Source organism: Sander lucioperca, chromosome 22, assembly GCF_008315115.2.
Source record: "Sander lucioperca isolate FBNREF2018 chromosome 22, SLUC_FBN_1.2, whole genome shotgun sequence".
NCBI lineage: Eukaryota > Metazoa > Chordata > Actinopteri > Perciformes > Percidae > Sander > Sander lucioperca.
The window spans coordinates 20,145,318-20,157,405 of record NC_050194.1 but is presented as its reverse complement, the minus strand read 5'-3'; the positions used below and the strand labels follow the sequence as shown (position 1 = coordinate 20,157,405).

The 12,088-nt window shown below is 38.8% G+C and overlaps 1 protein-coding gene across 1 annotated transcript; it reads right to left on the bottom strand.

The window, feature by feature from the left end:
* Positions 1 to 1,398: 1,398 nt before the first annotated feature.
* Positions 1,399 to 7,271, bottom strand: LOC116061522 (5-hydroxytryptamine receptor 3A-like). The gene is made up of 9 exons (XM_031315779.2): positions 7,127 to 7,271; positions 5,444 to 5,488; positions 5,197 to 5,306; positions 4,902 to 5,071; positions 4,571 to 4,731; positions 2,634 to 2,844; positions 2,337 to 2,513; positions 2,077 to 2,162; positions 1,399 to 1,679 (listed from the first exon to the last, which is right to left on the bottom strand). Exons 1-9 carry the CDS (start codon positions 7,202 to 7,204, stop codon positions 1,440 to 1,442), a joined length of 1,278 nt encoding a protein of 425 aa, XP_031171639.1. The 5' UTR covers positions 7,205 to 7,271; the 3' UTR covers positions 1,399 to 1,439.
* Between the last annotated feature and the right edge of the window lie 4,817 nt (positions 7,272 to 12,088).

Sequence of the window (12,088 nt, the reverse complement as noted above, 5' to 3'; positions counted from 1 at the left end):
TTTTTTTGTACTTTGGACCTTTTTGCCTGTTGCCTTCAGGACTTCCTTTGTTGTTTGCTCCCCTCATTGTTGTCCAATAAATCTTTGAGTTTCAACGCTGCTCCTGCCTGCCTCCCTCTCTCTGCGTTTGGGTCCACCATTCCTCACTATCACGACACCACTAGCCTATATCTGTTTACACTCTTTCCGTTTTTTGCTGCTGCACAACAATTTCATGAAGTTCTATTAAATCCTATATTTTTCTTTAAATATCTGATTGCATTTTAAGCCTCATTTTGAGATAGGTCTGGCAATGTGAGACAAATGAATAAAAATTATGTAATATGAAAATGGAATATACAGTAATGGGCATGAATAGCCTACACTAGATACTGTGTACAGTATTATCAGTTTGAACAGTATTTACAGTGTGTAAGAACACACACAGATTATATATATACCACGTAAAGCGCAGACTGCCTCTTCATGATGAACTGTAAAATGAAATGGGTCAGGTGGTTGATCTATACTTTATACTACTATTAAAGTATGTATGTAGGTATGTAGTACACAACAAGTGCAACAACAAGGTAATCTGTCCCAACCTGCCCAGTCTACAGTGGTGCGAGAAGCACTCAAGTCATTAGGTAAAAGTGGTAATGAGAAAGGGTAGAAATTATACATTCAGATTTTCGCTCAAGAAAATGTGGTAGTAAAATGTACTTCAGTTCCCAAAGTAAAATTACTCTTTCAGATGAAGAGCAGAGTCACCGGAAACCATGTATCTTTAGGAATTTTCATATTTTCAGATCAATTCAAGTAAAAGAAGGAAAGAACAAAAAAGAGAAAACAAAAGATTTATATATTTATTTCTGTAACGGATGAAATGTTGTTGAAATGATGAAATGTAGCGAAGTAAGACACTTTTGATAAAAAAGAAGTACTTAAGGAAAAGCAAAATGAAAGTTTTTTTTAAAAAAATAAGTAAGTAAGTACTTACAAATAAGTACAAACAAAAAAAATGATGAGGTGGAGTTGGTGCAGAAGTTGTTGTTGTACCAAAGTGATATAGGTGGGCTCACCTCTACACACAGCATCGGCTCTGCAACTTTACTCCTAGATAGGAGCTGGATTATTCTCTGGAAATGTTCAGGGTGAGAGGACCTGAGCAGATGTGAGGAGTGCTGCTATGCTGCTGACTGTTGTCTGGCCTTACGCGTCCATAAACAGCTTTTTGGATTCTCTGGGTGGAGGCCCGGAGAGGGTGCCACCTGAATCAAAACTTATTTACTCTTATCTATCACTCACTTTTTCCCCCCTTTATTTATATATATATATATATATTAATCAAAGGCAAATGTTACAAGAACTGTATAATACAACCAGATTGATGTCATAGACAAATACAAAGTATATGTGTTAGATTAGCATTGTCTTAATCCTGTTTTTACACTTTGCCACTACTCGTCTGATGCATGGTTCCATTTTGAAAAGATAACAACTAAAAACAGACTGGCCACTGTGACATAGAAAATGAAGAAAACTTTGTTGATTGTTTTAGTCACTCTGGTCCAGTAGCCGGGCTTCCCATCTTCCTTCCTGCTGTTGAGGATCAGGACCAGTGTTTTCTCCACCTCCCTCAGCTCATTTGAGACCTTCTCCAAGGCATTGGACTCATCCGTCAGTTGGCTGCTGTTGCCCTGCAGAAGTGGTTTAGTTGACTGGTAATTAACAAGATGATGGACCATACAGGATTGCAAGCTGCTACATTTAACATTCATGTTTTTGTGTCCATTGTGATGAGAATAAAAGGGTTGATTCATCTTAATAACATGACTCACTCCTTCTGTTATCTTGTTGTGCAGATAGTTTTGGGGTTGTTTTTGAGATATCCATCCCTGAGATTTCTGTCTTCTTCCCAAACAATGTTTTTCAATGAATTTAAAACTCTCAACTAAAGAAATTCAACAGCAACAACCCCCTTCTTTGTCACAGAAGAACATACTGCCGAAATGTTTTATACTTTTCATTGATCTATAAATGTTGGGTTTTTTTTATTTGGGTGAACCAACCCTTTAAAGTGCAACCGATCCTAACCTCTCTAGCCAATGACAGCAGTTCAGATGGAGGTTCATCAGCAGACACATCACAAACACAAGCACAGTGAGTCCATTTCTTCATCTCTGAAAGTATAAGTTTGACACAATAAAGACAGTTGTAGCATCAACATTATGTATTGTAAGTTGTAATTGTGTCTGTGAGTATTCAAATCATAGCAGTGAATATAAGTAGCACTAGCAAACAATCGGAGATTAAGGTGAGATCCAGAGGTTTGTAGAATTTATGTTTATTCTCACCTCCATCATGGTTGTGGAAGCTGACTTTGCCCTGTTTGTTACAGTCCTCACTCAGGCTTTGGTCTTTATCTGCCTCATTGTCTTGGGATGCAGAGTCTTTCTCCATTAGATACATCACCAAAATTGTCTCCAAGAGGCTTAGCATCATCAAACCAAACATCCCAATGCAGTAGACCACTAAAGGGAGACGGCAGCATCATTAATGTGGACGAATAACCACAAATTGACTCAGTTTATGTGATGTTCCTGCTCATATGAAGTACAGTCAAATAAAGGCAAAACTCTGAGCTTCTTTACCTATAAGAGGAATCCTGTCTGACGACGAAGGCAGAATCTCATTGAGAAGAAGCTGCATCACAGTGACAGCAAGCAGCACAGTGACCTTGAAGCTGAGCTTCTCCCCCCCGCTGTCCGAGATCAGGAATGAGGCCAAGTCCAGACAAAAGAAGAACATGATGGGTACCAAGAAGTTGGCGATGTAGAGGATAGACCGCCTCCTCATCTTGATCTAGTAAGGATTAGGTGGTTCAAATACTTTAGTCAAAGGAAACTCTGTGGTGCCCAGGTTGCAACAACAAGGTATCTGCTCACATCTGTGGTGGTTGAGGAAGCTTTTAAATTATTTACTTAAAGCCACTGTCTCTAGGTTATATAGGACCTGCGGCATCCTGGTAGTTTGGAGGATCCCTCTCCCCTGGTACCACTTTGTGTTACTTTGGGAGTTTTTGACCTTCCATATAAATTATTTAGTATTATCTTAGCTTGGCAGAATGTCTTATTTGTTCAGAATCAAACATTTTGTTACATCTGTCAAACAGCCTCCCGTGCCATTCACAAAATCAAAGACAAATCTGGCAAGTTAGTTACCTCACAACAGGCGAGGAAGGTCAGATTGTAGGCCGAAACACTGTGTGCCTTACTAAAGTATTTTTCGGAGCATTGAGCCGTTGTGCGGACTTTACCTTCTTTCCACATTTACTTTTTTGTCCTACATTAGCAACTACTTGGATATTCATTACATCATATTTTTCTGAAGTTAATTACCTCCCCAGAAGAGGTTGTTCAATTCTATCAGAAGAAATTATGTTAGAGCTCATTTCCCAGGCTACGAAAACAAACCTAAAAACACCATCCTCACCTGCCTTAATTGTCAACAACGCTTAACAGCAAGGGGTCAATCTCGTTTCTATACTTACTTTTGCTAGCCCATGTAACCCTATCTGATGCTAACATAAGGAAGAAGAAATGGGAGCTGAAATTACTGATGATGCTTGGAGTGCAAGATATCGGCTTATACAGTTCAAGATCATGCACAAAATCTCTAAGTGCAATCAGGACACAGGTACGTTACTCCACCAGCTGTGGCTTTGCCCTAAGCTCCACGCCTTGTGATCACTAATATTTGACTACATTTCTAAGGCTTATGACAAACCTATTAGACCAGACCAATTTCTCGCCTTGTTGGGCTTTTCTGTGACTTCCACTCGGGATAATCACATTGTCCAAGCCATCTCACTTTGTACTTTGCTAGTGAAACACCTCATTTTACAACAATGGAAATCTGAATCCATCCCACATTCCACCGATGGCTGAGACAACTCGACAATGTAATCCACATAGAAGGCCTTCTATATAAGCTTGCCAATCAAGAGTCTTTCTAAATATAAGGAACCCGCTTCTTGACAAATGGTCGATAACCCAGCAGTCATGAATTGATTTACAAACCTCATGTGCCTGACCAGTCGTGTCAAGTTGTAATCCATAGTGTACCGCTACTGTTGTTGCCATGTTAGTTCCTTTTTTGTTCTTTTTTTTTTAACCTCTTTTCTGCCATTCTCTCTCACGCCCAGTATAACGTCCATTAGTTCTGTGTCAGTGCATGTGTGTGCGTGAGTGTGTGTGTGTGTGTGTGTGTCTATGCATGTACTGTATGTGTACATTTATAGGGGAGGGGGCCTTCCCGTCACAATTTAATTACTCCTTTAAGGTTTCAGTTGCTGCCTGTTCCATTACTAGTTCTGTAAGGGTTTGCTTGCTTATCTGGACATTTCTTGCATTGCCACCTTGTATTACATGGGGTGCTGCTGGTGCAATGCATTTGGTGCATGTCCTGGAAAAACTCTATCTATCTCTATCTCTATAAAGAGATTTAAAAAAAAAAGAAGAAATAAAGTACACACATTGATTTTTTCTGAAAGAAAACGTTTTAGCAGTAACGTTTTCTCAATACTTACAGTGTAAACAATCATGCTTTGGTTGTCGATAAGATTGCTGACAGTTTTGTTGTTAACTGTCATGGATATGAACAACCACTCGTACTGGGCCCGCATCAACTTCTGAGTCCACTCTGTGTTTTTGAAACCATCTTCAATGGTTTCAAACTTTATTTCGTCATCTGAGGTAGAAAATAAAAATAAAAGTTTATCAGGTCAACAAAGAAGGAATGTATGTGGTGGTGACAAACTGTTCAGTGTGATCAAAGTGATCACAGCACACATGCATTTAAACGCAAAACACACGTTTAAGATGAATGTCTAGAACTTTTAAAATTGGTTACAAGCTCACCAGAATATGTGGCAGACTTAAAAGAGAGGTTGCAGCTCTGAACGTCAAAGGGAAATTTGTAAACTTGCATCCTGCACATGCTGACTATCATCAGGTCGTTCCTCAGGGTGACGTAGCCGTCCCAGTCAATGGTAAGATAAGGACTCGGAGAGGCCTTGTCCTTCTCTGTCCTGAATAACAAACATTTGTTTTTTATCTAATGACTTTCTAAACAGTCTGATGCTCTTTCACTAATAACCATTGAGTGTTATGTGGATTTGTGAGTGTGAGAGCATGCACATAACTTCAAACTTACATCTCTTCAATACTTAGATCTGGCTTCCACAGTAATTTAGTAGGAACAACCACCTGTTCAATTCCACAAAAATCAGGTGCATGCCACCTAATGTGTTCATTTTGCCATTTCTACACAGGAAAACATGGGGGGGATCAAGAAGAAAGGAAGAAGAAGTGAAAGAATGAAAAGAAATAATTTCAGTTTCCACTCTGATGAACAGGTACGAATGATCAGAAAACTGATGTCGATCTCAGAGAGAACTCACCATATAAATCCAAACGTAAGGAACGAAAGTCTGGTCAATCTCTCTCTATGAGTAAAGAAAAAAGTATGTGTGAAAGTCTTTCCTGCTGCACAATTCAATGAATATTGTGGCTGACCATACAGCAAAACTGTCATTAAACACAGCACTATGCCGCTTTTAATATAAAATACAGCCCTCAAACATAAGACTTTATATAACACAGGGACAAGGACAAACAACAAACACATGCCAAATCTAAGCACAAGCTCAACTGTTTAAAGCTCCATTGTGTAATTTTTTTGAGTTAATTCTTAGCAAAAACCCATTTGTTCTTTCACAAATATGTGCTCATTCATGTGTAATTACTTCCACCAACTAATCAAAGTATTCTCGTAAGCGTAGAATCTGCCATTCAGAATCATTTAGAATACATAGGAGCGACCCGCTCCTATGTATTCTACCATGTTGCGCCTCCATCTTTAAAATACTTTAGCCAAAGAGGGACATACCTCCGCGTTTCACGCTTTTACACTCAGTGGCAGCGCGACGAATGCCAGGGAGGGAGGGGGAGAAGATTTGTCCGCGACTGCCAGCAGATTTGAAAGCCTGTTGAAGATGGAGCATCACACCTATTCTCTAGGACATGTAACGGAGTCGCCAAGGAGGTTGAAAAGAGAATTAAAACGACAACGCGGCAGGCAAAGCAACAAGACCAAAGTTAATATTGGAGTGGAAAGAGCTCATAAGGAGCAAGGATTTTAAAATGGATGCCGAAGTTGCCTGCTTTCTTCTCAAAAGGTAATTCTGCCTATTGTGTAAATTCGAAGTTTTATAGTTGCTTGGCTAACTATAGCATGGTTGTGCATAACGCTAGAACGACGTCTAGGTTACTTTTCCTTGCGTCAATGATGAAAAAGGATTGTCTACCTTGTAACATAAATCATATGTGTCGTGATTTCCCTGGACTCACGTAATGGAGTTGTAACATAGACTAGCTACAGCTAGAACAGCTGCGTGTAAACGATGGAGATACTAAGAGCTCTTTTCGGTTTCATTGACATTGTTCATACTGCTCAGAGAAATATATTAAACACACAAACCTCCATTGCTTCTCTCCTACGCTGTAAACATTGCCTTACACTATTAATCTAATACAATATACAGAATAACAATAGCACTGATACTTTACTAACATTAGCTTGCATATGCTTGGGAACCTGATAGCTGATGTTAGCAATGAAATGGTACCAAAATAACGTAAAACTATTATTACGCTGGAAGGAACACTCACGGGCAAAGTCGTACTTCTTGGAATAATACGGCCACCGTAGGACTTAGAACGCGCTCGGAATGGTGGTGGGGTTAGAAAGTAATATTCAGTTGGTTGTCATATACAATTTCACTAGATCGCTAGATGGGAGAAATTCTTACACAATGTAGCTTTAAGGAAAACCATTGGCTTCAGGTGCTACTTTTGCCAGACAAGTTGGAATAGATTACATAGGGGGGGGTTCATTTGTCCGGCATTTGAGTATCAACAATCATCCCACAGATGATCAAAAGCTAATCACGTGTTGCTAAGCACATGGTCTTGAGAGAGTTCAATGAAAAAAAAAAAAAAAACATACCCTCATTAGCAAAAGGAAATAATCCTTATCATTAAAAAGAAAATTACGAAAATTTAAAGCTTAATTTAAAACTTACCACATCTAGGATGCCATAGATCACAATTTGCAGGTGTACCCGTGTAGGCTTTTTAAAGTTTTTAACAGGTCGAGTCATGGTGTACGTATCGTTGTTTTTGTTCAGTTTCAGGTAGTCTAAAACATCCTGATAACCACAGGATTCTCCAGAGCCCGGATCTATTGGGAGATTTTAAGACACAATCTCAGTCAAAGAGTTTTTTCTTAAAAAAAAAAAGAAATGCTTCAATGTTCTTATTTTTGTCTGGACATCAGATACACTGTATGTATTCATGATTACTTATAATTTAGAAGAAATGACAAACAACAGGCAAACAATAAGCTCTGTGGGTAGGTATCTACTGCGTCTGAATTTATTATCAATCCTTGGAAAACACCAGCTGACAAATATCTGCAGTAATATCCAGGGATTGTGGTCAGTGAAAGGCTATTATGAGATGGGCGTTGGCGGGTGTTTATGTCATCAGCCCACTAATGATTTTTAAATCTGAGCTTTTGCAGTCATTTATAGGTTTAAAAGGCCTCTCTATGGCTACGTTCAGACTGCAGGCAAAAGTGGACCAAATCCGATTTTTTTGGACTTTTACGTCAATAACCCTCGCTGCACCCTCTCTCCCTACGGGGAAGGACGGTATGAAGGTAAATATGGTGCAAAATGGGAGAGCTTGTAGAATACAATGTGAGAACTTGCAGAACAAAAAATCTGAACTTGTATGTTAAAATTTGCACTTGTAAAAATTTAATTTGCACTTGTAAAAATAAAATTTGCACTTGTAAAAAATATTCACACACATGTGATCTGAATTTGAAGTCATACAAAGAAAAAAAACATGAGAGCTTGTAAAAAAAATCTGAACTTGTAAATTGAAATTTGCACTTGTAGAAAATGTTCACACACCTGTATTCTGAATGTGAAGTTACAGAAAAAATATTCACAAATGTGTATATTGATATTTACATGAACACAATGACAGCTGCAAACTTATAATGCAACATTTACTCGTATACTTTTTTTTTTTACTCTGGTTCATTTTCCATCACAACCACAACTCAGTGATTACAACCTCTCGAATCTGTCACTGCAACTTCACAAATGTGCTCTCTCGCATCACAAAGTGGCGAATCTGCGCACCTCGACTTTCACAACACTCTTGACGATACATTTGGTGCAAAACTAATTTGTACCTGTGGACTTAGGCTGTGGAGCTCTGAGCTAACAGAACGGGAAAATCAGGGTTTCTATCGCCAGATGAGGGACAACTCTGTCTGGCTTATTTATGTAGCATGGAAACTTGGTGGAATAGCATGCTAGCGTTAGCTAACTAGCAGCCAGCCCGCTTCTAAATAAATAAGTGCAAATTAAATTTTTACAAGTGCAAATTTTAACATACAAGTTCAGATTTTTTGTTCTGCAAGTTCTCACATTGTATTCTACAAGCTCTCCCTTTTTGCACCATATTTACCTTCATAGGACGGGGCCCCCTGCTCCCGGTGCGGCTGTCAACCGGGGCGGACTGTCTTCAGTGCGCCCCAACCGTGTCGTGTCGCCAGGGCAGGGATCGGCTCATGTAAAAGGCATCAGGTGTCTGCGGAGATGTCGGCAACCCACACGACCCGTCTTGAAACACGGACCAAGGAGTCAATGTGCGCGCGAGTCAGAGGGTCACACCGTGGCGCAATGAAAGTGAGGTGGGATCTCGGCCCCTCTGGGTCGGGCGCACCATTGGGGGGTGGAGCGTGAGCGAGTGCGATAGGACCCAAAAGATGGTGAACTATGCCTGGGCAGGGCGAAGCCAGAGGAAACTCTGGTGGAGGCCCATAGCGGTCCTGATGTGCAAAACTCTGTAGTGAATTTGCAGCCATAACCCCGCAAAAGGCCAAAATAGCCAATTTGGTTCTCTTTCTCTTCATTCTTCTCCTCCTCAGCACCTGCTCATTAATGTTACGGCTGCCATTACACAAACATTTTGAAATAAAAGTGAAAATGCTTACTTCCTCCATAACCTCCCTAACTTTAGTGCAACAGCATGCTGCATCTAATGTCATTGTTATTGTTCTTCTGCGCATGCGGGTCAGTTCAAAACCGTTAACAGTTCACACTGGAATCTGATATAGGCCACATTTTAAAAGGTAATGTGAACAGCCTAACAAAAAATCAGATCTGAGCAAAAAATCTGAATTAAGCATTAAGACTTGCGGTGTGAACGTAGCCTATTTGAGATCCATCCGGTACACATTGTCCAAATGCATCGTCGACCATACCACTTTACTGTTTACACCAGTATAATATCTTTTTTGTTTTTATTATTACAAACAGAAACTCAATAATTAAAAACAGACTTAAGTTACCCTGATTCAATCACAGCTGTTTAAGGGGAGACACTGCAGGTGAAGAGGGATAAAAAATAGAGAGACATCACCATTAAATTTAAATTTCCCCACATTAAGACTATACTGTTTGTATTAGAAGTTTTTTCTAATGTTATGTGTATATATACAAATTATCTTGTTAAATATGTTAGTTGCTAGTTTGCATACATTTCCAAAACAGAATTCTGAACATTGGATAAAGTTTAAATTATTGTTTCCTGTGATTAACATAATAGAATCTAAGGTTTTTACAGAGGGAATTTTATCTCTTTCATCACTTCATAAATCAGAAAATACTAAAGTCAATTTTCACCACGGTTTTAGGTGTAAAATGTTACATATATCAGGCTACGAATAACATAAGAACAAACCCCTCTGCAATGTACTTTAGAAGATAGATAGGAATGAACGTTTGATGTATGTGTTACTGAAGTTGAGATTTCTGGCTCAGAGTCTGAGAAAAACTAAATTTGGAGAAAACAGCCTTTAAAGATATCCAGACATTCTACAAGACACTACAGGTGAACAGGGTAAGACATTTTAACAAACAGATATCATAATGAAACTTCCCTAATTGATTACCTAAGACCATTGTTTTTTGTGTCAAAGGTTTTCTAAAAATGTGTATGTTTAAATATGCAAATGATGCATGAACTATTGCTAACATGTATTTAAAATGTGATTTGAAATAGGGTCAGTACCAAATTTGCTAAATAAATACTTTCCCCCTTAGTTCTGGTTGGTTTTAACTGTCTTTGAGATTCTGTAATTAAGACTACAGGAATAAATAATAATACATATAATTACTGTGCACTTTTGAAGTGTTTGATTTCTGTACATACTTTCCTTAACGCTGTAATTGGACGTCTGTTGATCGCCAGAAAGCTCTGCTTGGTCTGCGAAACTAAGGGGACTTCCACCTGACAGAAAAGAGTATACAGCTATTTGGATTCAATATTACTTTTTTTTTTGCAAGCATAAAAATGAATTGCAACAAATATTTTCCAGGAAGTGTCCCCATTACTCTAAATTATCCACTTACCACACTGAAAGTTTTTGGAAATATATATTGAAGGTAGTGTTAAACTCCATTCACCTTAATTGTATTGGGCTGACAACAGAAGTTTCACACCTGCATGCATCATACAGAATTGTTCCAGCTTACCTGTGAGGAGGAGCAGAAAGAGGAAACCTGCAAGCATCATGACTCTAAGAGGTCTGAACAGTTAATGAGCATCACGGTCCTCTCTGTGCTTCCTGAAAATGATTCTGTCAGTAATAATATCACTGCTTTGTACTAGAAGAGGGACGGGCAAAGTTTATAACCAATCCTTTATTTATTTAACTGGGGCATATAGCCTTTTGTGATAAGCTTTGACAGCCATGCATTCCTGAATGGCAAGTATTCCCACACTGCACGTGCACATCCGTGTGTTGTCTGTTGTTATATGAAAGATATTTCTATTATTGTAGACATGATTATAGAATATTAGCAGTTAAAGTTATATTTGTGCACGTTGCAAAAGAAGTTGTGTGCAGTCAGAGGAAATGGCTGTACTCCGGGAGACCTTTGATGCACAGAGAGTTAAGCTAAGTCATAAAAAAAGTTTAGGACTTGATGGCTTAAGGATGCAGATAAGCAAGAACAAAGAAAAGGTAATTAAAGTTGCAGAACAGATCACGACACAGGACACAGGGTCACAACAGTGTGTGTGTGTGTGTGTGTGTGTGTCTGATGATAACAGTTTCTGTTTAGTGTTAAGTATCTCATGTGCTTATCTGTGTGATGTTGTGCATTCTGTGGGAAAGGTTTTGTTGCAACATTAATGTCAGGACTAGCTGGTAGAAATATATGTGTTTATGCCTGGTCAAAAAGGTCACGAAGAGAGGTCATGAAGGGGGAGGAAGGAAGGCAAGGGGTATCCATCAACCCCATTTGGAGAATGAACAGACACCCTGCCATCCTGGGGTGGCAATGGAGCATCCCCCCCACATCCTGATGACAAGAGAAGGACGACACCCAGAAAGGATGAATAGAAAGTGGAACTTTGTAACAATTGCTCATTTGACTCAGTTTGTGAGCCTGCATGCACATGTTTATTTGTAAACTTATAATACTGTTTACTTAGTCTCAGTATTTTATTTCAGTCCACTAGTTTAGTGATCATCAAACGAATACGTTTAAGAGGGATGGTTTAGGAAAGTAATAAGAAAAGGTTGTTTGACAGGACAGGATGGGGAAAGGAAGGAAAAAATAAAGAAAGAAAAAGTAAAAAGGAAGAAAAATGTGTTTTGAGGAGATGTAGACAGACAGATCAGCGTCACATTTGTTCATAACATAAAATGAGCATAACTGTCAGTTTTTTTCTTGAATAATCACAACCTCTTTACCTATAGTTAAATGTTGCTTACAAATGAATTTAGTATTTACAATTAATAATGTCATATACCATAATATATCTGTCATAGAGATTGAACAAGTACTTTTTTACTCAGGAGTATTTTCACATTGATGGACTGATACTTTTAGTTAAGTAGAGGATCTGGGTACTTCTTCCAGCACTTTGACATGCTACTTGAGTTTCAGCTATTT

What these genes read in the sequence shown, in the direction of transcription:
- LOC116061522 (XM_031315779.2), bottom strand. Translation starts at nt 7,204, where the DNA reads ATGACTCGACCTGTTAAAAACTTTAAAAAGCCTACACGGGTACACCTG. An exon ending in CTTACGTTTGGATTTATATG is followed by an intron (nt 5,307 to 5,443) that starts GTGAGTTCTCTC and finishes TTTCCTGTGTAG; the next exon opens with AAATGGCAAAATGAACACAT. An exon ending in AAAGCATGATTGTTTACACT is followed by an intron (nt 2,845 to 4,570) that starts GTAAGTATTGAG and finishes AATCCTTACTAG; the next exon opens with ATCAAGATGAGGAGGCGGTC.